Here is a 26,977-nt window from a genome sequence, read left to right as displayed (position 1 = left end):
GGATTTATAAATCAACCGTGATAATACTTGTGGCATTTTTCCAGGGGGAACAGAGCCAAGCTGCCAGCTCTGTACCAGTGACAAGATGGGTCTTGGCAGACTGGGGGTAGGGGATTTTGACCGGCATTTAAAAAACGGCAACTTTCTAAGCCTCCTGGTGTCCCCATATTAGTCCCACCTATACGTCCCATTCCTGAACTAGTTTGCTTCATTACAACAGGAACCGTTTTAGAAGCCGCACATGGCTGTCTAGTATTAATAACCAAACTGTTTACTAATAATATTATTAGAGGGACTTCTCAACTAGCATACCACATGGGGCCACCACTCTTATCCTGGCTGCTACACAGCATGGCAGGTTTATCGGTTGCATCCTGGAAACTTTTACAGGGAAAGGCAGCATCACTCCATTAACCATGTGCTTAGTATTTAGAAACAGGTTCTAGAGGCCCGCTACCATGAACAGAACAAGATGATGATCTCAAAAACCATCTCAATTCAGAGCTTTGACCAAAAAAAAAAAAAAAAAAAGTTAATGTCTCACCATATCATCCAGGGACGCCTCTCTTCTTTGGGTTCCCTAAAGCGTTTTACTGCAAGAGAACAGAGGCCAGAATTAGGAGAGGGGCCGAGCACCTACTAGAATAAGCAGCAAGATTAGGAGGCAGCAGAATTAACAAGAGGACTTTGACATTTCTCCAAAATTTGCTTTCTCTGTTCTTTTCAGTCCCAAAACTCACCTCCTGGCCTCTCCTCGAATGGTTCATCAGAAAATATTAAGATGTGTGGGCTAGTCGATGAGGAAGCCAGTGCTGGACTGCTACACTCATCTGTCACATTGCCATTTGACCTGAAAATTCCCATTAGCACCTGGGCTTGCATTGTGTGCATAACCCAGGTTTGAGAAGATAAGCACCTGGCTCCCAAACTAAGCCCCACAGAGATCCAGAAGCTAGGCAAAGTGCATGGATGTTGTAGAAAGGCAATCAGGACTCATAGTAGAGAGGACATCTTTTATTAGGTCAACAAGATTTTTGCAAAATGATGTGACGTTCTAGACAAGCTGCCAGCATCTCTCTCTCTCATATGCAAAGGCTAAGACCCCCTTTCAAAGAAGTCTGCAAATTTTGTCTAATGGGGAGGACAGGACACACACACACACACAGTCTGCTTTAGACCGCCCCCCCATTGCATGCAACTTTCCTGAGCAGATCTTACTTGTTGCCGATTAGACTTATTAATAGTCCATTGACTATTGCAGAAGTGGTCTTGTACTCCTGTTGTTTTGGAGACATTATATTTACATATAGGTCTCCAAATGATGCAATGACTACAACTCTATTATTAAGCCTATTCAGCAATAGGCAAGACCTGCTCAGAAAAAAAAGGCAGCTGGGACTGGTATTAGAGGAGGGGTCCGAAGCATAGTAGAAGCAGAAAATGAGGAGGCTTAGCACTAGCTAATGCAAGAACGGGCAAAGATCACTCAAGTCAGCCTGCCAGGTCCTGCAAAGATCTTGTGTTCATTTCATTAACCTGACCCTACAGATTACCTCCATCCAAGGAAGCCAAAGCATGCTGTGTTACTTACTCCCATCAATCCCCAAGGGAAAAATCTCTAACCTACTTCAGAAACTAAACCAAAGAGTTTCAGTGGCTCACCAAGGGTCATTCAAGAAAGCAGAGATCAAGGTCCTGGGGGGTCTAGTAATACTCCCTCCCTCATGGATAAGCAAAGCCTCAGTTATTCAGATGCCTGGAAAGAAAGTTAGAGTAGGCATAGGGGAGCAGCACTGAGCAACCACACAAGTTCAGATCTGAGCAGACACAGGCACCTTAGACCTTTTGATTCATTGTGTAAATTGAAAATTGACCATCCCAAGGGAGAGGAAAAAAAAAAAACTCACAAAAGCAGTTAAGGCAAATCTTGAAATGTAGAAGTTGTTGCAGTTAAAAGTCATCTGAAGCCATGGTCACTCGTGTCCAAATGCAAAAGGCACACGTGCGTTCCAAAAAGTCCCTTGCAGTACAAGACAGACTAGGATTTTCAGCTGCCTACAGGCAGTGTCTTGTATTAGATTTACACACTAGTGTGCCCCAAAGTAGAGCATTTTCTCACAAGAACCACTGAAGGCAGCCACTCGGTGCTTTCCCTGATCATGAAGTAATGAAAAAGTCCCTGAATTTTAAGACAGCGGAAAAGGAGGAAGAATTGTAGTTGTTGCATCATTTTAAAAATGACCATAGGGTTTTGGTTAGTTTGATTTTTTGTTTTGTTTTTTTTTTGGGGGGGGGGGGGTAGTGTCTGCTTGGTGCCCATCTTTTCACAGGTAATAGGAGAAGGCAGGGCTGTCCAACTGCATGGGTTAGCACATGGCCTATGGACTCCCACCTGGCTGTCTCCATGCCCATTGCTCTTGCAGCTTCTGGGGGCAGGGCAGGGCAGCCCAGGCCAGCGGGAGAGGGCTGGGCTGGTTGTGCTGCTGCACAAGGCAGGGAGCCGGGCTGCAGATACTGCATGCTCAGCAGAGGAGGTGGCCAGGCTGCCCGTTGTGTGTGCTGTACATGGGCTGCTTAGGTAATATGCATAGCAAGTGGCACCTGGGTGGCCTGTGTGGAAGGGGAGGTGGTGAGCTGAGCTGCACATGATAGGGGGGCACTCATGGGGCAGCCCCCAGGGGCCCAGAAGTTGGACAACCCAGGGATAAAGCAAATATGGTCTGGAAGAGTGGCTCTGTTTGTATTGTACACGGCTTCTATAAAGGTCATTTCAGAAAAAAGTGATGCTGAATGGTCCCCATGAATTTTTTTTTTTGCAACAACCATATTCTGCATTACACAATTTTTAGCACCAACATACTAGGAGCCAGATACAGGTCTCAAAAAATTTAAAATTCCTAGTAATCAGTCAGTCACAAAGCCAGTACTAGAGCAAGGGGTAATAAAAAGTAACCCGAGACAACCACAGATCGATGGAGCAGGCTTAAAAAGTGTTTCCAATTTGGAGTGGACTTGAGTCTTATTTAAAGCCCATTATTTTTCTGAACTATAAAAAGGAATATTAAAAAGTTTTTTAAAAATTGCAGTCTTTCCTCTAGTTTGCAGTTGCTCCTGGGCCTGGGGAAGTTTAGGAGAAAGACCGATCGAGAGTGCCATCTAGCGGGAAGCTGTGATCCTAGCATTAAGCGTGCATCATAATGCATTATAGCAAAATACAGAAGAATGAGCAAGTGTGATGTATAATCCCATTACAAAAAGATGTCCCTGGGGTATATGGTGTAAACTAATAGCCTAGTACATCTATAAGGATTTGGCATGCTGGGTGAAGTTACAAGGCACATTCATTTGTTAGTATTAGCAAGACCAAGTAGTCACTAAGCTGAGGACAGAGGATTTTGAAGGCCTTTTCAGGGAGCTTCTCAGCACCCCTTTCAGCCACCGCATTTCAGTTTTGTAATCTACTTCCCCCCCCAAAAAAAAAAACTCTCTCTCTCTCCAAGAGACGTGTGCCAAGACCGCTGTTGGTCAGAGGTGGATAAGATGATAGGCCCAGGGAGCCCCACCAATTCGGCAGCTCCCACCATTGCAGGTTTCCTGCAGGCATGGCTCAGTCTAATAGGTTGTGCCGGCAGACTTGTGCCATCCTTGCCATGGAAAAAGAGGGGTGCCATCCCACAGCAATAGCCTTGGGCCCCTACCTCAGAGTCCCTCCCTGGGGAAGCAAAGGCCGTGCAAGACAAGCCCTACCTTCAACGGGTGCCACAGCCAGATGGAAAGAGGCAGCGGGCCAAGGTGGTCCTACCCTTCCCCTTAGCTACCAAAGCTTGGCATGCAACGAATACAGAAGTTTGCACCACTGGCAATGCTACTGGTGCAGGGAGGAGAGCGCGGGGCTGCGGGCAAGCCCTGCAAGAAGAGACGATGGAAGTACCCTTGTAGTGGGCTCTCAAGCTCATACCTGTAAGATTTCTTTCTTTGTAGAGATTTAGTCATTTGAAATGAAATAAAAATGCTGTGTACTCATGTTTGCCCCTCTTCCATTTGGTTACATAGTTAAATTGAAGCAATTTGCTATCCTGGCTGGTGGTCGGGGCAATAGTCGCCGGGTCCCATGATTTCTAAAACCTTCCCTGCCTGTCACGCCAGCTTGTATGGGCCCACTGTTTCCTGGCACCTCACCATCTGGGTATTCACTTGTTGACCCTGGTCTTCAATTTTTAAAAGACATGCAAAAACCATGTTTTTATTATAGCTACACTGCTCTTGGCAGTCCTGCGTTTATCGACATCTGGGCTCCCAGGTGCTACCACAATGCTGTGGGGCAGCTGCAGAGGGGCACGGAGAGAGCAATCCTGGAGTATTTCAGTTCTGCTTTCCCAGGTCCCGCGAACCCGAGATTCTCCCAAGCACCCTACAAACACCGAAACAGCTCCAACTCCCCACCAAGGGGAGGGGGACAAAGCAATTTTCTTCACCCGTCTGTAAAACAGAGTGCAAGTTATGCAGAGCCAAACAAGGCTGTGAACAGAAGCACTGGTGTGCTAATACAAGTCGCAAAACAAGTAATTAGTGACTGGTTACTCCTTGCCTGAGCTTAGCTCTGAATTACTGACCCATCCTTCGCCTCTGTACCTTTCCTTAGCAGAGAGCGGGTGCCAATATGAACACAAGGAGTGTAATGCTGATCACACCAGCCATCCCCCCCAAAGAGAAAAAAAAAAAAAGCCAGCACTAAACCTATTACAAGGTTTCTGAGAGTAGTCGTCAACATTAGCCTAAACCCCATCACTATGCTGCTGGCTTATGACAAGAAGCCAAAGGCTCTTCTCCCAGCCCCAGTCTTGTAGCCTGGGGGTCACACTTCAAAAACACACACACCCCCACAACAGTCATACAACCAACTCACTGTGTTCAGGAGTTTGGTAAAAAGTTTCTAGCCCTGGTAGAGATTGAAACTGGGTGTCCACAGGTTTAATATCAAGACAAAAGGTTTTAAAAGAGCTTAATGGAGTTAAAACAGTTATAATCTGACTGTGGAGGTAGAAAGCCTGCTATAGTATAGCATGCCAGAAAAAGAGACAGAGGTCTCTCTATGAATTTGTAAGCCAAGCCCCATTTTTATGGTCCTCTACTTCTCCAGGTCCATGGTTGAACAATATGGAGCAAACCTACTGTGGGCAACAATTCCCATCAACCTGAAGAGATGTGCATCTAGGAATTGCAGAAGTATTTGCTGTAGCCATGAGCAGCGTTAGTGGGTTGTATTAGCAACACTTCCCACGAGCCCTGGCCTAGCTCTGCTGGCTGCTCTGGACATTTGACCAGTTCAGAGAGAAACAACGCAACTACCCCTTGTGCATACACAAGCTGCAGCTATAGACTTTCTGCAAGAATCGGTGGCAGACTTCTTTTCCAGCAGTATGCCCTGGAGATCAATGGGTTTAGTTTGGACGAAGGGTAGGAAGCTCCAAGGCAGAGCGTATTCTGCACATTGCGCTTCAGTGCCAGCACATGCAGATGCCAGCGTCAAGCACTTGCTGACGGTAACCAAGTTACGGCAAAGACTGGCTGCTGCCTGGTTTACATGTGCAGACCACAGAATTTAGCTACCTGCTTGATAAGACAGAGAGCACCTGCCTTTTGCAAAAAGGGTTACTTTTCTGGCCGACTTAACACGCAGCCTCAGAGAAAACAATTGCTATGTATTTCAGAGGAATTATTCACAGAAGGGTTACATTTTTTACCCTGCTAAACTCTACCACTGGACGCCACATAGATCCCGAGACCAACAACGAGACTTCAAAACCAGAAAAGGAAGTCAAGTCTGCTCCTTTTCAAGCCTGCACAACAAGGAGAGGTCCCCAATTTCACCCTAATCAGCCCTTCCTATTCCATTGGCTTGGGCACCAACCATCTGTGTCCTGATCATGACCCAGTTAACGTCTTTCCTGACCAGCATCTATAGGTTTTCTTCCAGCCCGAGAAGATTGCTGCAGTACTGACATGTCGAGTTTCTGCTCCGGGTCCAACAGCTCCCAGAGGCTCGATAGAGAAGGCTCCTCACTTGCTCATGAGCCGAACAGCTGCAACTCCTCTTTTGCAATGCAGATTTTGCAGAGGCATTGCTGCAGCTGTCGCACTCATGTTACAGACTACAAGCGAGAGTCAGAGGCAGTTAGCCAAAGTTACCCGAATGTTTCAGTTCCTAGCATGATAATACTTTTGTTTTTATGAGAGCCCATCATGCACCTGCCTTGGCTGCCTGCTAAATATTAGGTCAATTAGGAGTCATCTGCAAAGCCCAAGGCCAGTTACCTGCAGGGCTGCATCCTTCACTCCTTTCAAATCAGTGCGACACACTGGGCAACAGAAGCCCATGCGTCAGCTCACAGAAGTGCATCATGACACCCCCCCCCCAATACCAGCTAGGTTTACACCCACTTGGCTTGTAGGCTAGACCAGTATGGGCCAGCATGCCACAAATTGGTCAGGGGAAGAGGACTGGAGTAGCACGTGGAAGACAAAGGGCCAATCTGCTGCTCTGCTTTCTGCTCCCAGCCCTCGTCCAATCAGCTACTTTGCTTTCTGCTCCCTGCCCTATATGCACAAAAACCTCCCTGTGCCATAGCTTGGCCACCCCTGGGTTGGACAATAAATAGAGATGGAAGTAGTATGTAGAAAGGAGCATCTCTGCTTACTACCTGGCTCTTTAAAAAAAAAAAAAATAAATAAATAAATAAATAATCCAACCATCTTTATGCTGCTAAATTCTGCTCGGCTTCTATAATCTAAAGCCAACTTCAAAAGATACCAGGATGCTAGATTTAAAAAAAAAAAAACAAAAAAACAAAAAAACTCTAGGGTTTAAAATCTACTGGGATCTTCTCTCTCCACGAGAATTCAAGTTACTCGTTTTGAACCGATTTGTAAACCGTAAGGTTCATCATTATTCTAGGTCTCGGGGATGGGGAGCCCTGCCCCGAAGAGCCTACTGGATTAGACATGCAAGAAAGAGGGACTGAAAGCCTCATTACCAAGCAAGAGACATCTCATAGCCCTGGGCCTAGTCTAGCTCCGAAGGATCCCAGCAAATCAAACCTTCACCTCCTCTTGGGTTTCGTGGCAACTGCCCTTTATTGCACACATACTACCCTTGAGCAGACATAACCTTCTGCACAAAGAGATTAATTTCCAAGGGCTATGTGCACCTCGTCTCCACATGGGGAACAAGAGAAAGACGTACGAGCTGACAAGACCATTCAGCGGGTGAAAGGTACTTAAAACTGCAAGAGAGCCTGTTCAGGTTACAGCGCAGAGAAATTTATCAAGCCGTAGGGGAGTAGCTGTTGAGCAGCACTGGTGGACCAATGAGCCATCTTCGCTCCTTGACCATTAACCTGGCAGCAGGAGCTCCGGCGATGATTTTCATTGTTGGCCTAATGGAAAGCGACACGGTGTGCATCCTGAGCTGCTCCGGCTAGGAGTACAGTAATTCAGCGCGATAAGATGACAAATAAGAGGTAAGAAGTTAATGGAGTGCTGCCTTGTTGAGCAAGGCTTGTCATGCCTCATTAGATTTAAGAGAGTTATCTGAGACTGTGTAATTATCAGAGACCGTAAAACTGTTGTATTAAAAAGATAAAAGCTAGTATTATAGAGAAATAATTAACTGCTTAATAGGGCATTTACTGTGCAGCGTTGTGGCAGGCTGTCCAAGATTTCAACTAAAAAGCCAGCCAAGATTACCAGGGCTTAAACAGGCAGTGGAATAGTTCAGTAGCTTTGACCCAAGAGGTTAGGGGCAATGCAAAATCCACATTAAAGTGACTGGGTTTTTCGGAGAATGAAAGCTACAGGGAGCTGATAAATTCTTCAAAAAAGGGTTTTTTGTTTTGCTTTGGGAGTACAGCTCCTGCAGGAGACTTCCAGTGGCTATAAACAAAAGTAGAGTAGAGGGGCCTTGAATACACTAAGTAGGGTGGCCATCAGAGGGCAGTCCAGTTTTCTGCTACTCTGTCCTTTAGCGATACAAAACCTGATGTCTTTATGTCCCCTATTTTTCTCTTCAAGGGACAAATAGAGGATATAAAAGGCATCCAGTTTTGTATCAATAAAGGACAACCAGACTGTCCTCTACGATGGCCACCCTAAATGCCAAGTAGAGTTGTCACATACACCCTACAAGTATTGGGGTCAACAGACCTGGACAGAAGCAGCCTTGAAAATAAGACACGAGAGGAAGTACAAGCAGAAGGGGGCAACAGAAGAGGCCTTCTCATTTTTCCTGAGAAAGTAAGGCAACAGGCTAATTGCCACAGATGCACAGAGCCCGGGAAACGAGCAAGAACTGGAAGTCCTTGCACAGTCCCAAAACTGCAATGTAACTGGAGTAAGATAGCTCACATGACTGGAGCACCATCACAGATGGATGTAAATGGTTCATGAACAACAGCAGGCAGGAGTTGTGTTTTAATGCAAGAGCTGTATGATTGCTCAGATCTCCAGTATGAAAACTGGAGATGGACCTGCTGAAAGTCTCTGAGTTCAGGTCAGAGGGGAGAGCAACAAGGGTGATGTTGTGGTGGGGATCTGCTATAGACCACCAGACCAGGAGGACAAGGCTTTCTTGAAACAGCTACCAGAAACTTCAAGGTCTCAGGACCTGGTTCTCATGGCGGTGGGGGACTTCAAAAATCACCCTGACATCTGCTGGGAGGGCAATACAGCAACGCACAGGCAGTCCAGGAAGCTTTTGGAGGGTGCTGGGGACAAACTTTGTGGTACAAACGCTGGGGTGGCCAACTAGGGGCCATGCTCTTCTTGACCCGATGATCAAACAGGGAAGAATAAGTTGGTGGGGAATGTAGTATAGTGGATGGCAACGTGGGCAGAAGTGACCACAAGAAGTCAAGTTCAGGATCCTGAGAGAAAGGAAGGAGAGCAGCCAAGTAAGATTTCATAGACATTTGGGCTGGAAGGGACCATCAAGTCCACCCCCCTGCCCAAAGGGCAGGAAGTCAGCTGGGGTCATAGTATCCCAGCAAGATAAGCATCCAATTTGCTCCTGAAGGTGTTCAATGTAGGCGCCTGAACCACCTCTGCCGGCAGGCTGTTCCAGCCCTTGGGGGCTTGGACAGTAAAGAAATTCTTCCTTATGTCCAGCCTGAAGCGGTCTTGCAGGAGTTTGTGACTGTTCGACCCCGTCATCCCTTGGGTTGCTCTGGTGAACAAATGTTCCCCCAGATCCTGGTGGTCACCCCCGATAAAGTTATAGGTGGCCATCAGATCACCCCTGAGCCTGCGCTTTTCCAGGCTAAAGAGCCCCATGGCTCTCTGCCTCTCGTCGTAAGGTCTGTTTTCCTGACCTCTGATCATGCGCATGGCTCTTCTCTGGACTCTCGAGCTTCTCCACATCCTTTTTGAATTGTGGAGCCCAAAACTGGACGCAGGACTCCAGCTGCGGCCTCACCAAGGCAAAGGCCAAGGGGAGAATGACGTCCCGGGATTTGCTCGAGAAGCATCTATGGATGCACGCCAGCGTTTCAACTCCCAGTTCCCTGGACGTTTGTCCAAACTTCCACTTCTTGTAAGCGTCCTCTTTTCTGTGTTAGCTCATTGAAGCATTCCCCGCTAAGCCAAGCTGGTCTTCTGTCATACACCTAGGGCAGAACAATCCCATGCACCCCTCCACAGACTGAGGACCGACAGGCTAAACAGCAGCTTTTCAGAAAAGGACCTGGGCGCTACAGTAGACGAACTGAAGGAGGCAACAGTGTACGTGCCCTTGCTGGGAAGAAGGCTAACAGCATACTGGGCTACATTAGTAGGAGCATTGCCAGCAGATCAAAGGAGGCAATTATTCCCTTCTACTTGGCATTGGTAAAGGCCCATTTGGAGTACCGTGTCCAGCTTTTGCCCCCAACTCCCCAATTACAGAAAGGATGTGGGGAACTCAGAGGGAGTCTAGCAAAGGGCAACAAGAATGGTTACGGTGCTGGGGCACATGGCTTATGAGGCCAGGCTGAGGGAACTGGGGTTATTTAGTCTGGAGAAGAGAAGACAGGGGATTTAATAACCATCTCCTTCAAGTAGTTGAAGGCTGCTACAAAGAAGATGCAGTTAGAGACTCTTCTCAGTGCTGGCAGGCGACTGAACAAGTTGCAGCAAGAGAAGTTTAGGCGAGATATCAGTAAAAAAGAAAAAATGTCTCATAAGACTGAAACAAGCCATTTTTTCAGGACACATTAATCACCTTAACTCAGAAAGAAGCTGTTTGTTCAGCAGGCGATATTGGAACCCGATGGGCAAAGACTCAACAAGAGACTAGTTCAACGAGCTTATTTCATCTCGGCCAGTCCTTTATTTTGGAAGCCTTAACGACATGGAGATGAGGGAACGATTGGTTTCCTTTGCAGTGCTAGGAAGCCTGCTAGCAGCTCTACAAGACAAAGAAAAACAGGAAGGTGATTGCATCAGAGTGCTTACAACCAAGTTAAGCACATGGCTAGCAAAGCTGACCACAATACAACATTACATTAAAAAAGTCGCTCCGTGAAGCTTCATTAAACAGGGACACCAGGTGAACAGATTTCCATAGCTTTTGAGCAAAGAACTCAATGCTTTACCTTGGACAAGCAGAGGCTCATGCTTTTTCAATTCAAAAGACCCAAGTTCAATCCTGAATGGCTGTTTCAGGATCACTGTATGTATGCACCGCTTAGTGGCCATTTCAACATCAGATTAGTTTCTAACAGGTAATGTAATACAGGCATTAAAGTCTTGTGTTATTGAATATTAGCACTTTTTATTCTTTAGTAGTGGGACTGTCAAAAGAAGGACCTTTAGAAAACTCTTGCTTGCACGTGCCAAACTGGGCCATCTGGCTCAAACATCTGGATTTTTTAACTTCCTAGCAAATCCTTTGAGCTGGTCTGTAGACCTCAGGCTTGAAAAAAAACCCAAAAAAACCCCCAAACAAAAAATGAAAAACAAACAAACAAACCAACCAACCAACAACAAAAAAAAACACACACAACCAACCTCAGTCCTCCTTCCCCCCCCAAACCGAACCACAACCTCCCTCCTCCCCCTCATCTTAAGCTAACTTTGTAGACAGCACTGCTAAAAACTTGATTAGCCCGTCTCAGTCTTTGCTGTTTAAACCCAGCCTTCAGATACTGCAAACCAGGTTGGCAAAGGTGAGGCCAACCAGAGATCCGAATCCTAACTTCATGGCTCAAACTTGTCTATGCTCTATTTTTCAAGAAGCACCGTTTGTGGGTTAAAACACAAATGTTAGTCTTCTGGCTCGAGCAGAGACCACCAGCATGTTTATACAGTACCAGCTCCATTGGACAAGACAAGACATACACAGGGATCCTTTGTGTGGAAAAATGTGGATTTCCCCCTTGAAAGTGGGAAACTACAGGTTTCCCCTTTTGCAAACGGTCTCTGCAGGCTGGAGCTCTGCCAGCCTGCAAGGAGCCGTTTGCAAGGGCAGGAAACATTAAGCCTTGTCCCGTGGGGGGGTGGGGGGGACAGGGTAGAGCCTGGGAATTTGAGACCAGCCAGGGCTGGCTCAGACCCACTTTGCCTCCTGCAGCCTTTGGCAGAAAGTATTGGCATCAGTACCTGCCCCCTCCGGCAGGGTTGCGGTGGGAATAGGGGGCTGCAGGTCAGAAGTGAGAGACGGTGGCATCAAAGCAGTGGAGGGCAGGGACAGCTGCAGCTCAACCCACATCCTGGCAAGCTAACGGGGCTTTGATGATCCATGATAAAGCCAAAAATCAAACACCAAAATAGACAGGCATTTAGCATTCATTTGGAAGCCTACCAGTACCTCAGTCTAAAGTGCTTCAAAATTGAACAAAATGTTTTACTGATAGATTTACAACTGATATTATCCACCTATCTTAGTGGTGTTTTGTTTTAAAAAAATCACAAAAAATGTGGATTTGGGGTTTTGGTTTTTGTTTTTTAAATAAAATCAGAGAAAGCCAGGATCCAGTCATAAGGATGCCTGCTGACTGGCTCCCAAAACAAGACCTATACTCCCAACTAACCAATGGTTACCAGGCCAAAAGAGATCCAAGGCCTTGCATAACACAACACTGGCATCAATACCCAGGTCACTACTCAAGCACTGAATCAATCATACACCACAGTGCCTTGTTGCCCCCAGTGGCATAGATCAGCTAAAGTAAACTCATCCCACGATGGGGGTGGAGAGATCACACATGCACCCCCTTGCCCCTCAAACTTTGCTGCATCTGCAGGTGAATGTGTGATCTCCAGCTGGTCTCCCCAGGCAGCTACAGACTCACTGATTTCCCCATTTCCTGGAAGACTGCCATCCTCATATCCAGGGACTGCTGATCATGAACCCACCAAAAATAAAAAAAAAATAATACACATGCACATATATATTTTCCAAGGGGAATTTATATAAGTGGTAGACGTACCAAAAGGAAAAGAAGAGAGGAGGGACCATTTAAATCTGTAGCCAGCCAGATGCTGGAACAGTGTTAAGAGTGACCACAGAAGAGACTAGTTTCCTTTCACTTGAACAAGAGCCTTCCCAGCTGCAAACTTAGCAAACTCATTAGGAACAAGGTACCAATATCCTCTCTCTCTCTCTCTCTAGATTAACCTGGTAAGATCTACTCAGCATCCAAGGCAGGGTGGAGAGGAGCACTGCCATCCACCGGCAGGACCTATGACTCTCTCAGGCTAGGAAGAGGGGTCACATTTGTCCCTGGATAAACCTTTTGCCCGTGCTTGTCCTGCAACAAAAGTATCCTAGGATTGGCACACAATGCCCTTCTAATCAGGGTTTAGCAAGTGGCTGAAGGTAGGGCTGCTTGTCTGCTACTGATTTAATAATGCAGTCCTGGGTTAACCATACAGACACTTGGCAATATCCCAGGATAAACTGTTACCATTTCTTATCTAGGATTTTTTAATCTTTTTTTTGTTGCTGTTTTTTTTTTTTTTGCATTTATCCCAGGACAAGAGACATGCTTGCACTTTGACCTGGGAACAAGCGTGTACCCTGGGCTAAATATGACCTCTGTTTGCAACCAAAGACTTGCTTTTGTTAGAAGTCCTATATGAACAGCTTCATTGTTAGTGAACAACAGTCTGTTCTGCATTTGGATTCTCTTGTACTCAAGACAGTACACTGGGTACCTAGAATAAACTAGTGCCACACCTAAGCAAAAGGGAAGGAAATGGAGCAAGATCTGAACAAGGAGCACTGGGCTCCAAAGAGGGAAGGGGCACAAAGGAAAGCAAGCTACACCCCAGCCTTTCCGGTTTAACTGAAGACAATAAGCATTGTGTGTACTTTGAAAATTTCAGACACTGTTGGGTGAAGAGAGGCAAGTCTCTGAACAAGGCCCTTTGTCAGAAGTAGTTTCCTGGAGATTGGTTCTACGGGACCAAAATAGACACTGAATTAGAAAAGTTACATGCAAAACAGACACAGCTCTGTGCGTACTTTGTGTATATAAACTTTACACACACACAAAAATAATTTTACTGACTTGGATTAGCTATTGTATCTATTTTGCAGGTTCACCAGTACACTCCACATGCTGCCAATTGGCAGAGAAGCTCCACCGCATGCATGTATACATGTTAACATTGGACATGATGCACATTGGGTAACTGCAAGCAAACAAGAAAAGAAAACCCCATAACCCACATGGTTTAGGGTTTCTATCCTTGCAAAAATATACAATTGCAATTACCCCAATGTGTATTGTGTCAAATGTACACACACGTGTGAACATTTGACACAAAAAAATAATTGCAATTACCCCAATGTGTATTGTAAGACGGACAGGACACCCCCCCCCAAATATTTGACCAAGTCACATTTTTTTCCACCTCCCTGCTGATCAGGAGCAAGTGGTGGGGCGTGGTGGTGGGGGGGAACCTGCAAGATTAAGGGGGCTGTTATGCAGCCCACTTCCACCATGAACTTGATAGGTCCCTAAAGATAATAATATTTGATACAATACACACTGGAGCCCCAAGACAAATATTCTTAAAAGCTCTACCTGATATCTGATCATACAAGGCAAACATATTCCTTTCCCAGGTATATTAAAAAAAAGCAATAAAAGTTGCTAGGCGATACCGGAAATTATGCAAATAAACATCATACACATGCATGGTTTACTTGTTGAGGACTGGACAGGTACCAAAAGGTCAATGAAACCAATCATTTTGGAGGTGTGATAAGTCTGTAATGTCACACTCAATACTGGGTGTCACCCATAAATTTAATGCCAGCTCACCTTGTTGTTGAATCCATAACACCAAGCTGCCAGCTTTCTGTATGTCATTTAGTATCTTGCTACTGTATGATGGGTTAGTTTGGGTTTTTTGGTTTGTTTTTTGTGGGGTTTTTTTTTTTAAATACTTATTAAAACTTAATTTTAATAAATTAGATAAAATTTTAATGCTTGCCTAACCAGCAGCAACACACTGCCAGTTTAACCCTTTGCAGAAAGCTATAGCATGACCCAACAGTAAGTGTTTATTCACATTAGCCTGCTGTGTACTACGCAAGATGAGACTAGTTCCCAGCCTCTCCCACAGCTTGGAGGTAGATTTAGAAAAATATGCTAGGTAATGGATGAAGACTACAATAAGACCACGTTCACTTAACTTTTCATGCCCCTACTCCATACCCTCCAGTCTCATTCACCTGGGGAAGTCCCAGTATTGGTCATGTTGAGGCAGCACCACACAGATGCTGCGGTGGGATGCAGACTCTTCTATTCCTAGCCGTGCTGCTGGGTGACCTGCTGCAACCCGCTTTGCTTCTCCATCTTAGCTTCCCCACCTGCAAAATCCTATTAACCTATTTCCTTCGTAAAGGAGTTTGAAATCCACTCGCAAACAAGGCTGTACCACAGTGAAGGATTATTGTAGCACCCTCCAGTGCTCAGAAAACATGCAAGGAAGGTGTTCAAAGCAGCCATGTAGATGGGCTCCTACTGTAGAGAAGAGATTAGCTACACTGAAGTCAAGCAGATCCTCACCATATGCCACCTCTGGCACTGCAGGCAGAGTAAAGCCTCTATGCCATCTGATCTGCATTTTACTCCCTCTTGAAATGGGGTCACCCCATTTACACTAGTGATTTGAAAAAAGGGGCCAGCCACTATTTTAGCTGCCCGTGACAAGTGAACCTGGGCCAAATCCAGCCTAGTTCAGGAGGGATTTAAGAACCTGATGTGGTTTAAAGTCAGATGGATCCTCTGCCCAAGGCAATAAGGTATTCACACATCAATGCTGGAAAGCTACCTTGCTGGGCTCACCTGACCCCCAGCTAGCTTTCCTGCTTGGGGCAGGGGGCTGAACCCGATGATCTTCCGAGGTCCCTTCCAGCCCCCCAAAAACCTATGAATCTCTCATTAGCCAGCTGGGCTATTAAACTGTATAAAGGAAAAGGGCATCTTCTTCCCTTCCAGAGCACAGTTTATGAAGCCAGCTGCATTAGAGGAAGCTGAGGCTATTTATATATAGCTGGAGACTACACTGCATGCCTATCGCCAAACACAGGTTTTTCCCCCAGACAGGATTCATCTTCCAGGCCCCAGAGAGGAAGCAGTCAACAGGCAGGATACACAGGCCAGCGTGCTGGGGTTCACATTATTGCTAGTCTGAACATGCAGTGACCCAGACAGCGTGGTCCGAGAAACAATGGGAGAGAAGACAGAACAGCTGTCTGAAGCGGCCGAGGAGCGCGGCACTCTCAAGATCAAGCATGCCCGAGCGAGCAAGGCTCGTGGCGTACATCTGCTGTCAGTCTAACAGATCGGGCCAGTTACAAAGACCATTGTCACCGATGGTGCCTATATTTAAGTGAGCTAGAATAGTGTAGCTCAGAAAAAGTACGAGTTAAAGTAATATTTGTATCTAACAGGTACTCAAGAAGTATTACGGCCCAAGTTCCTTGTTTGCAAATTATGTTGTACCCTTTACACATTCCCCTTGTACTAGTTTAGGATGGGAGACTAATGTACTTCAGACTGGCTCAACTGATATTCAAAACAGGGGTTTTGTCTTGGTGATTGATTAGCAAAAAAGTAAAACTAGTTGTTTGCCAAGTTTGAGATACTGCGGTTAGAACAGGAGGACAAGGGTTTGAGCAAAACCAGATATATTTGCTTAGGAAAGGGCCAGACATTTGTTCATTGAAAGCAGGTGACATATCTCCGCGCATCTCTTTCTGTGCATTCGAACTGCTCCAAAAAGACAAACCCCTCCAAAAAACCCTGATGCAACTTTGAATATTGAAAATTGCTCCCTGAAGGGGAACTATGGCTTCTTTACCCATTACTAAAGACTGAGCTCTTAACCAGATTTATTTGCATCAACTACAGGCCCAGAAAATGCTCCCATGCAAGTGGCACAAAGCATTTACCTGTACAGAAAAGGCTCTATCAGAGTGCGACATTATGCCAGCATTTTAGTTATAGAAAGCAGGATAGTTAATCTAGAATGTGCAAGTCCAAGTCAAAGAGGAATAGCTTGACCCGACATGAGCCCAAGATAATACTGGGAGGCAGTATGGCCTTGTAGCAAGGGCAGCGATCCTGGCTCTATTTCTGGCTCTGCCCCACTGGGTAGCCTCAAAGCAAGTCATTCCACTCAAGCACCTTGCTTTTCCCCCTGTAAGATGGGGGGATCAGTGTCATCAACCACCATTAACCACCACACATGAACTAAAGCAGCTGCAAGTAATGTCCAATTCAAGTCTCATTTTCACACTAATCAGCAAGTAATGCAAGTCTATGATAAGGGTCTTTCTCTCTCCTGATTTAAAAGAAAAAAAAAAAAAAAAAGTTCTGCCTGCACTCCTCAAGAGTCATCCCAGCCTGACAAACTACCCTAGTCTATATTAAGTTTGTGGAGTAGTTCTTACTACCATCCCAAGTGTCCAAAAATACACTCGGTCCTCTTCCAGACCCTCCCACAAGAGGCCAGGGATCAAGTGGGCCATCAACACAGAACTGTTTTGTCCCTGAAGCTCAAGGCTCAAGTGGCAGCTTGCAAAAAGCTGGAGCCAGATCACATCAGTCTGCAAATCAGTCAGAAGGCAGGGTAGATGTGCACCTTTTACAGACCCAGTAATACAGACAGCACAAGTATTCAAAATGCACTTAACTCATACAAAGTGCTCTCTCCATCTTACTTAGTTTAAGAGGTGCACATCTAGTTTCTCAGAAGGTGATTTAGAACTACCACCTAGGATATTTATCAGATAACATGCAGTTTTAGACTGCTAGCCATCCTCACCCCACTGGGCCCATGCCCATAGCAGCCAACTTCATGTGATCATTATGAAGTTCACACCTTCAGCATCCAGCAGCTCGGAAAGCAATATTTGCTTTCCGTTAGTTTCCATCCATAGGTTAGGACAAGGCAAGCGACTTCCTACTGCTGCACCAAATCTCACCCAGACCAGACCTGAACCCAGGCCTCCTAAACTCGTCATACAATCAGAAGAGATCTCGAGAGACCATTTAGTCCAAGATTAAGTCCTGAGGTTAAGCAGGGGCAACCCCAAAGCTTCAAAAATATTTAATATTACACCACAGGGGTGTTTGCCTTCTAAGTCAACACTGTGTGCCCTTGGGTCAGATTTTCTCACTTTCCTCCTTACCAGAAGAGCTAGGAGGATTCACAAAAGGCAGAGATTCTCCTACACATCTCAGAAATTCAGATGCTGGGGCTTTTGAAGTCACAAGTTTCCTAATAAAATGGCAGGAGATGGTAACACTGGGTGAAGACTGCTGAAGATCTTTTTTCCTCCCGCTGGAAGGCTCATTAAGCCAGACAACACACCGATACAACAGCGGTGCAGAGGACGCAACTTCTCAATGCTTTTTCATCAGCGCTCCTCCTGCGTACTACCCATATCCCTTTTCCAATCTTTCAAAGCCTGTCTCCCCCCCTCCCCCCATTACAATTTTGCATTCCAGCTGCTGAAAGTATGGGTGCATAGACTAATTCCCATGAAGTAAAGAGGAAGGAGGCAGGGCAGGACCCATACACCACCTTGTTCAGAGAGGCATGAGCTTTTGTAAGCTAAAGTTTCAGATGCTAAGGAGGTAAGAGGACATGAAATCAACTGGCAACAAGCAGCTAAAGTGCACCAGCTTAGCCCTCAATGAAAGAAGGCTGATGGGACATGTGCTAAACCTACCATGGGGTAGCTTTTACCTACCATGGATCAAAGCAGGCACACAATGCAGTTACTCCAGAGCAGCTCACAGTAAATCCCTACTCCTTTTTACCCAGTGCCAACTACTTAGTGCATCAAAATCCCAAGGGAGCTTTAGCCAGTGGGGTTTTACAACCCAAGATTTTGGAAAAATTAGCTGACGTGACCAAAATCCGCCCCGTTCAGAAAAGAACTAAAATTGAGGCAAGGTAAGTTAGTGACCCAGCTGGGTTGGTCAAATCTTGCATACAAAAAACCCCTACACTTTTCCCCACCACCACCAGAAGAAGTTGCTGGACATGGTTCTTATTGCATTTCTTGTATGTAATGCACACTTCAGTTTCTGCTGGTTATAGCAGAAGTGAAAGCAAAGTGTGCATGCAACGCACAGAGCAATGAGCAGACTCCGCTCCCTACTCTGTTTCTTACTTCAAGGAAAAAAGTTTTTTCTTCTTTTCTTTTTTTTTGGAAAAAGAGGTGCCTATTATATTTCAGGAGATACAGTATGCAAGAAAATACAGTAGGTTAAAGTTGCCTGTCAAAAATCTCATAGCAGGAAGCCAGGCAGGAGAGGGCGGGAAAGTACCAAGCAGATGTTGTGCAGTTACAGCAAGAGCATCCTTAAGATTTAGGACGATAAGCAATTTTTAAATCATGTTCCTCATTTTGCTTCTATGCGCAGACATGACTGTTCCCAAAAAACTGTTAAAGTCAACAACTTGCAGTTCTGGTCTTGGGCATCAGCAACCTCAGGTAGTTTTGGTGCTAGCTAAATATTGCTTAGGTTTCTCAGAAGCTTCCTGCTGAATTTAGAAGCCCACCTGCTTTACATTTAAAGTTTGTAGGCTAGTACTCAAAAGATGTCAGCACAAATTTAAAGACCTAAATGAAAAAAAGAAAAGCAGACAGCTCCGTACGTGTAAACTTAACCTGCACCTAAGCTATTCAGCAAGGTCCTGCCTCAACAGCTGTACAAACGGTACTGTGCATGGGACAAAGTACTAGCATTTAACTTTAGTGACTGAAAAATCCATGTTCAGACTTGCATGACAAAGGAAGAAGAAAGTTCCTGTTTTATACCCCCAGGTCAAGAAATCTGCATCTTAAAGAACCTGTGGAATAGGTCTGCTTTCCTTGTGTATTCCCATACCACGCACGATTACTAGTGAGCAGTTATTAATTAAGCAACATCTATCACATGTTCTTATCCCCTCTCCAGAAAGAGAAACAAGTAGGTTAAGAGGCAAGGTATTTTAACCCAAAAGTATGATGCTAAGTATTTCCAGTACAGCAGGCAAAAGCCAAATAAATCTCAGCCCTGGGTCTAGAGCAGCGGTTCTCAACCAGGGTGATTGAGTACTCTGGGGTGCTGCCAGATCCTTTGAAGGGTGTTACAAAAGGTGTGAGAAGAGTTGCAAGGAGATGGGGACAAGCCTGAGCCTGGCTTTTCTGCTCATCTGGATGATCCCCCTCACCCCCTGACTGCCTAGCCTCTGTGCAAAGAGATCAGCACTGTAATATATAAATTAGCTTTTTGAAATTGGGTGCCACTTGGTTCACAAGAGTTACGGAGGTACACCTCAAGTCCCTAGGTGCTTCAAATAGCCGTACCACCAGTATCAAACCTGAAGTCTGTGTTTCCACCAGACAGCTGAGAATTGGATTCTTGTGAACCAGTCTTACAACTAAAGCAATTCCTTTTCCTATGGCAGCCTCGTTCAAAGCAGCTGAGATCTGCTCACCTCAGAAGTTCTGGTGTTTCCACGTACTTCCTAGCAAACAGCTAACTGCATCTTGCTGGGGGAGACAGGTATCGCAAGTGCAACTCTGCTTGCATGCATGCAGGATTCGTTGCAAGAGGTAGGTCGGTGTCCATGCACCAAGCCAGCCGGCTGGCCATACAATGGCAGATGAGGTTTGTGGTATTCCTATTCTGCACAGATTTCTACCACCATGAGAGAAGTTGCTTCCAATTCATCCTGTGGCAGACACCAAGGCCAAGTACTGACCGTCAAAAAGCCTGAATCGATTCAGTAGCTGCAGGTTGGTCTACACTGATGAGCAAGTGAGCAGACATTCACTTTTGATTCCAGAAGTGCAGCCACATGCTCACAGGGGCCCAGGCAGAAGCCAGGGGCAAAGCGGGGTGGGGGGGATGCTAGGGCCTTCTCCCTGCCCACCTGGAACAACAACTTGGGCCAAAGTTAGCCCACTTACCCTGCAACTCTTTAGGGGAGATTCAAAGCACCCTGGGATGCTGGGGGGACTGTAAGGTGATTTGAATCTGGATAGGATGTGACATAGAAGATCAATAAACCAATTTAACCTAAATCAGTTAAGTCTGAAGCTACATCCATCCAAGTCTACCTTAAACCCATGCTGTTGCATTAGATTTGAACCCGTTTCCCCATCACTTACACTGGCTGGTGCACAATTTCTGTCCCTAGCCCAAGTATGGAAAATGGCAGCCCAAATGCTTCAAGTCTGACAATGTTATTAGCGACTAAAACCAGTCTCCTAAAGGAGGAAGTATTAAGTAAAATTAAGCATCACCACCAGCCCTGCTTAGGATCACCATCTTGCCACCTGCTGTAGCACTAGCCTCTGAAGCTTGTCCTTAAGTTCTTGCATATACAGAAGTCAGCCTCAGGCAGTAGCAGTGATGTGTTGAAGGGGGTGCTGGTATGACCCCTTGTTAACACCACCCCAGAGGGCACCAAGCCCTTTTCAAAAGCCAGGCTTAGAATAGGGATGGAGGGAGGGGGAGGGGGAAAGGAAAAAAAAAACAACAACACAAAAAACAAAAAACTACACAAACAATTCAGGTCTCCACCAGGATGCACAGAGAACCCTCCAGAAGTCCCCAATTTATTATTTCAAGTTAAGGCTAGGGGCAAGGAGGGGGCAGGAAGTAGACTGCATATTTGAAACTCAAGCCATAGACACAATGGCTATTCTGGTCAAAGCCCAAAGAAGTCCTGCATGGAAAAATCACTTGCAAAAAAGCTGCATTTCCCTCTTCACTGCAGCTGCTCCCAGAACTCCCCTCCTGATTATTTGGCCTCTACAATCAAAACAACTGTGAAATGCTGTTTCTTTTCACCTTTATGAAAAATCAAAGACAAAAATACGTTTAAAGCTTCCTCAGATGCTATTATGGCATTAGCCATTAGCATTTGCAAATCTATATCACAAAGTAGCCCTCAAAGTTGGAGTTGCTGCTATGCTCCCCCACCACCTTTTCAATGCTGCCCAAATGTGTACATCTGCCTTCAACAACTTTGTTTGGCCATGGTTTAAAGTTTTGTATTCCAGCTGCCTTAAGCGACACCCTACCTATGGATGACAGTAATGCTCAGGCAACCTCAAGCCCATGGGATGGCATCTTTCCAGTTCTGACTGGGAGAAGAATTCACATGAAACCAGCGTTGTCACCCAAATGGAAATGAGTTGCCCCTTACTGCCACTCTGGCTGCAGATTTGCCTCCGTAAAAGCTCCCAAAATAAGCAGCTTAGGATTTCAAGCACATTTGCCCTAGGTCCCCATTTGGCAATTTGCTCTACAGCTTTAGTCCTAGTCCATGTTACAAAGATCTGCCCACAGACCTTCCCCGCAGCTCTTCCAATGCAACCGACCCATCTGGCAAAAGGGGTTACTGTTACTCCATCTCTGCTGAGCAGTGGCAGGCAAGTAAAGGCTTCAGATACCATAGGAATCTGAGCAGGACAGGTTTACATTTCAGCTGCTCACATCTCGTTTCAGAGATCACCCCTTCCCTTTGGTTTGGAGTGACCCCTCACTGGTCTGGCTCATCTTGTCCTACTTTATCCAAAGATACCTTTGTTTTCATAGCTTTTGCACAGAGCTCTGTAAAGCCCATTCTTCTAGCACAGCAGACTCCGCTGCTCTCACAGCACCCAAGTCACTAATACACTTCAGGATCACCAGACAGTCAACCTTGGTACTGAAGGAACTAGAAACTAGCCTGTGCTTCAGCGGGTGGGCCTGGTGCCCAAGATGAAAAGATCATAGAAATCAAGGGCTGGAAGGGATCTCAAAAGATCAAGTCCAACTCCCCCCGCCCCTGCTTTGGGCAGGAATACTGCCGAGATCAAATGATCCTTCTTTCCCATGTTGTTTCCTCTTGCAATGACTTGTAGACCAAGTACAGATGGACAAAAACCCTAAAGGCTGAATCGATTCAATCTTTACAGGTTAGTCCGAGCTGCATAGATTGAACCGATAAGTGAACAGACATTCACTTTTGATTCTGCAAAAGCAGCCACATGCCTGCAGTGGCCCAGGCCAGAAGCCAGGGAGCGCTAGAGCACACCTCCCTGCTCCACAGAAGCAGACAGCTTGGGCTAAAGCTAGTCTGCTCACCCATGGGAGGGGGAGTGCAAAGCATCCTGGGATGCTGGGGGACTAAGTTAACATGAATCTGGAGCAGATCTGGTACAGAAGTTCAATAACTGATTTACCCTAGATCAGTTAAGTCTGATACCACATCCATCCAGGTTTATCTTAAACCGGTTCAGGCCATTTTGAAAGCGGTTAAATGTGCAGTGAATTTCTGTTGCATTATACATTTAAACCCATTTCCAATCACTTATAAATCGGTTAGCGTGCAACTTCTGTTGCTAGCCATAGTGAAACCACCTTAAAACCATCAGTTCAGCCTCTCCTCTTGAGAGGAACAGATCCAAGATTATCCCACTTAAAATAAGCATGTTCAGATTGGATTCACCGCTTCTAGTCGACTCACAACCTTGTTACCCAGTTACCAGCACTGATCTCAGTGCAAGACAACAAATAATTTTAAATGGTAAAATATTAGAAGATTGTGTTAACAGAACAAGCCTCCGCCTAAAACTCAAGTCACCCACCCTATGCCACCCACAGCTGCTCCACATCCCTTTACCACCCCAACCTCCATAAAGGATAAATATTTTCCTCCCATACTTCCTCCTATTGCACTGGGTATGGTACCAATGTAATCGCAGGTGTATTATGATCCCTTTGTAACCCTTAGCCCAACACAACAGGCGAAATGGGGTGGCAGGGCTAGGGGGAGGGAGATGGATACAGAGGTGATATAGGACTTGCCCAAGAAAAACACTGGCACAGCCAAAAATAGAGCCTAGGTATTCAGGTCAAGCCTCACTGCTCTGACCCACACTATACCCCCTCTGGCTCATTTAGCTCCTTATACCACAACCCTTCCTAGTAGTCCTGCAACTCAAATTGGAAAGGGATTTAAACCCACTAACTTCTCTCCGTTACTAAGCTGCTGGCCCAGTGTTTCTAGCCATAAACTTCCATACCTCAATTTGCATTTCATTTTTTCTTTGTATAAAAACAACTAACTCTGTATTTAAAGGCTCCAGGCACTTAAGTCATCTAGCCTTGGAATAGTATCAATTATGTCACATAATGTAGAATATACAATTCTAAATTAAAAATAGCATTGTATTTGTTGCCAGGCCAATCTGTTGGCTTTATTTTCCCACTCCTCTCTCCCATAAACCCATGATGAATTACCTTTTAATCATTACCCTTCCCACTTCATTAACATTTTATAAATGACTGAGTAATTGCTCACAGTAGCACAGACCATCTTCATTAACAGATTACAGCCATGACTTTGTTTGCCTTGATTACAGTCAAATTAGGATTTGAAGCAACAATCTTAACAAGCAAAGGGCAACTTCAACCCACCCTGCTGTAGATTTAATATGCATTCACCAAGGCGCTACCGTAGTCTTGTCAGCTAGGTATTTAAATTGAGCATTTGGGGCGAGTCATTCAAGAACAGCTCAAATCCACCCTGCAACATTGGCAATAAATCCCCGAGCTGTAGCTATTGCCAACCTGTGCCACATCTCCTTAGAAGAAGCAGAATTTTTTTTGTTGCCTTTTGCTCCACTGGATCTAGGGTTATAGCTGGCTTCAAATCTACTGTGCTTTCAAGTGGCCAGCTCCTGGGCACAGCTCCTGGTAGGCAAGAGTCAAGTACTACCAGGTATTCCTGCCATGATCACGTAACAACTTGCATCTATCTAATAGGAGTGCTTCCCACTACTAGAACAGGTACGAGCTCTGCTTACCTTGCTACTGAAGGGGCAGAGCAGCCGAGAGCCGAGCTCCTGTGCCCCCAAACATCCCCACGCTCACCCTTTCAGGCTTTTGTCAATCATGCACGGAGCCTGCACACACTTATCTACTTGGAAAGCAAGCTGCAGGGTTTCTGAATTCCCGGGGCTGCTGCAAAACCCAACACGAAACCAGTGGGGAGAGACAGCCAGAAGACACACGGAGCTATTTCACCTCCCTGTTAAACCCAAGTGAAAGACGATCCCATCCCCTGAACATGGAAGTGTCCCAGCTGAAGTGCTCACTACAATAAAAGACAGTCGGGGGGGGGGGGGGGGGGGGGAAAAAAAAAAAAAAAGTTGCAGGTGTCATCCAGTGCATCCAATTCATTCTTGCAGTTAAACTGTGCTTTAAAACTTTTGGAAGCAGTACAGACAACGTGGTCAAATCACTGATCTCTGGAGTGGCAGTTCCCAACTTTTTTTTGTGCCAGGACCCATTTGCAGACATCCACGGCCAGTCCTGACCCGCTGCCCCCCAGTGTGTGGGGCAGGGGGAGGCCCCAAGCAAGCTGACACTCCACTAACCTGCAAGGAAAAAGCTAGTTTCGCCATGTTTTTCCTCTTTTAAAGGAGAATTCATTATGAAAATTTGTTCATGATCCTTTCACATCATCTTGCAACCCACTTCTGCATCTAGGGAGGTGTTAAAGTTCACTTTTAGCACTTTACCACACACAGCCCCCACAAAAATGCTGCTTTGGGGAAGCCGCACAGAATCCCCATTTAAAAAACACACTTGCACCGTCTGCAGCGCACACGCAGCTGCCCACAACGCTCAAGAACAGTTGGATTTTCCTCCAGGACAAAGCCTTTTATTCTGGGATCCGAGGGACCTACCAGCCCATTGTCCTGCCCCCTCCCCCAAGTATCCGTAGCTAAAAACAAGAGAGGTTTACCCTGTGATTTTACAGACCCACTTAAAAGTACCAGAGTCCAAAGTTAACACCCCAACCCGGGACAAATCGAGGCCAATTTGAGGGAACATCATTCAAAACTGCCTGGGTACATGTAAATGCCTGCCCCTGCCCGCTTCAAGGCACATTAAAGCCCAAAATAATCCACCACAGGACGAAGCACTCAGCTGTTTCTAACAGCACACCTTTTGAACCTTTAACCCTCACCCCCCCCCCGATCCCCGCTTTGCATTTTATTTGCCCCGATGGGCCCTTAGTGCCACCCTTATTAAAGTGGGGCCGGGAGGCTCCCAGCTCCGCCTGGCGAGCAGCAGCCACAGCCCGCAGCGACGCGCGGCCGCAGAGGGGGACGCCGCTGCGTGCCCCGCAACCCCTGCGGGGCGAGGGAGCTCTGCCCTGCCCGCACGCGGGCGGCAGCTCCCTGCACACCTCCTACCGGGGGCCACTGCCGGGGCACTTCGTTCCTCCCCAGAACGGGGCGCACCGCGCCGGCCGGCCGGCACTCACACATCAGCGTGCTGAAGGCCACGAGCGCCAGCAGCCCCTGCACCAGCACGCCCAGCCGGTCCATCAGCGCCCCGTTGTCGCAGCCGTGCGGCTTCAGCTCGGCCTGGCTCAGGTTGCCCGCGAGCCGCTCCGTCACGAAGACCAGCAGCGAGCGCGTGGAGCCCGGCGGCGGGGACGCGGCCATCGCGCCTGCGCCCGCACCCGGCCCGCGGCCGCCGCGCCCCGCGCTCAAGTAGCGGCCCCGGGCGGGCGGGCGGGGCGGGGCAGGGGCGGGGCCCTCCGCCCCGCCCCGCCCCGCCCCGCCCCGGGAGCGCGGGGAATGTCCGCCTGCTGGCGCCGTCCACGCTCCTGAACGGGACTGTCACTGTCCTGAGTGTCTGTCTGTAGCGGTGTGCCTCGTCTCGAGTATCTAGATCTTTGTATCTGCGTCTTGGGTCTCTAGACTTATCTCTAAATCTTGGGTGTCTATATCTTTGCATCTCTATCTTGGGTATCTGTGTCTATAGCTTTGCATCTATGGGTACTATATAGCTTTACATCTATATCTTAGGTATCTATGTCTATAGCTATAGCTTTGCATCTGTATCTTGGGTATCTATATCTATATCATTGCAACTATATCTTGGGTATCTGTGTCTATAGCTTTGCATCTATATCGTGGGTATCTATATCTATATCATTGCATCTATATCTTGGGTATCTGTGTCTATAGCTTTGCATCTATATTTGGGTACTATATATATGTCTATAGCTTTGCATCTATATCGTGGGTATCTATATCTATATCATTGCATCTATATCTTGGGTATCTGTGTCTATATCATTGCATCTATATCTTGGGTACTATATATCTTTACATCTATATCTTGGGTATCTATGTCTATAGCTATAGCTTTGCATCTGTATCTTGGGTATCTATATCTATATCATTGCAACTATATCTTGGGTATCTGTGTCTATAGCTTTGCATCTATATCGTGGGTATCTATATCTATATCATTGCAACTATATCTTGGGTATCTGTGTCTATAGCTTTGCGTCTATATCGTGGGTATCTATATCTATATCATTGCATCTATATCTTGGGTATCTGTGTCTATAGCTTTGCATCTATGGGTACTATATATCTTTACATCTATATCTTAGGTATCTATGT

The 26,977-nt window shown here is 46.2% G+C and overlaps 1 protein-coding gene across 2 annotated transcripts in view; it reads right to left on the bottom strand.

Moving 5' to 3' along the window:
* LOC149865463 (store-operated calcium entry regulator STIMATE-like) overlaps positions 1 to 26,056 on the bottom strand; it is a 54,980-nt gene extending 28,924 nt beyond the window's left edge. Inside the window, exons 1-2 of one of the 2 annotated variants that reach the window (XM_090041674.1) lie at positions 25,744 to 26,056; positions 545 to 593 (exon numbers count right to left, since the gene is read on the bottom strand). In XM_090041674.1, the coding sequence (XP_089897800.1) occupies positions 545 to 593; positions 25,744 to 26,005 (311 nt within the window). In that variant the 5' untranslated portion in view covers positions 26,006 to 26,056. The remainder of the gene's footprint in view (positions 1 to 544; positions 594 to 25,743) is intronic. The other variant, XM_090041675.1, reaches the window with a different exon arrangement.
* Between the last annotated feature and the right edge of the window lie 921 nt (positions 26,057 to 26,977).

The sequence above is a fragment of the Crocodylus siamensis genome, chromosome 4, assembly GCF_052110815.1.
Source record: "Crocodylus siamensis isolate JL-2025a chromosome 4, ASM5211081v1, whole genome shotgun sequence".
Taxonomy (NCBI): Eukaryota; Metazoa; Chordata; order Crocodylia; family Crocodylidae; genus Crocodylus; species Crocodylus siamensis.
Note: the sequence above shows the minus strand (reverse complement) of the source record. Positions and strands in the feature narration are given on the sequence as shown.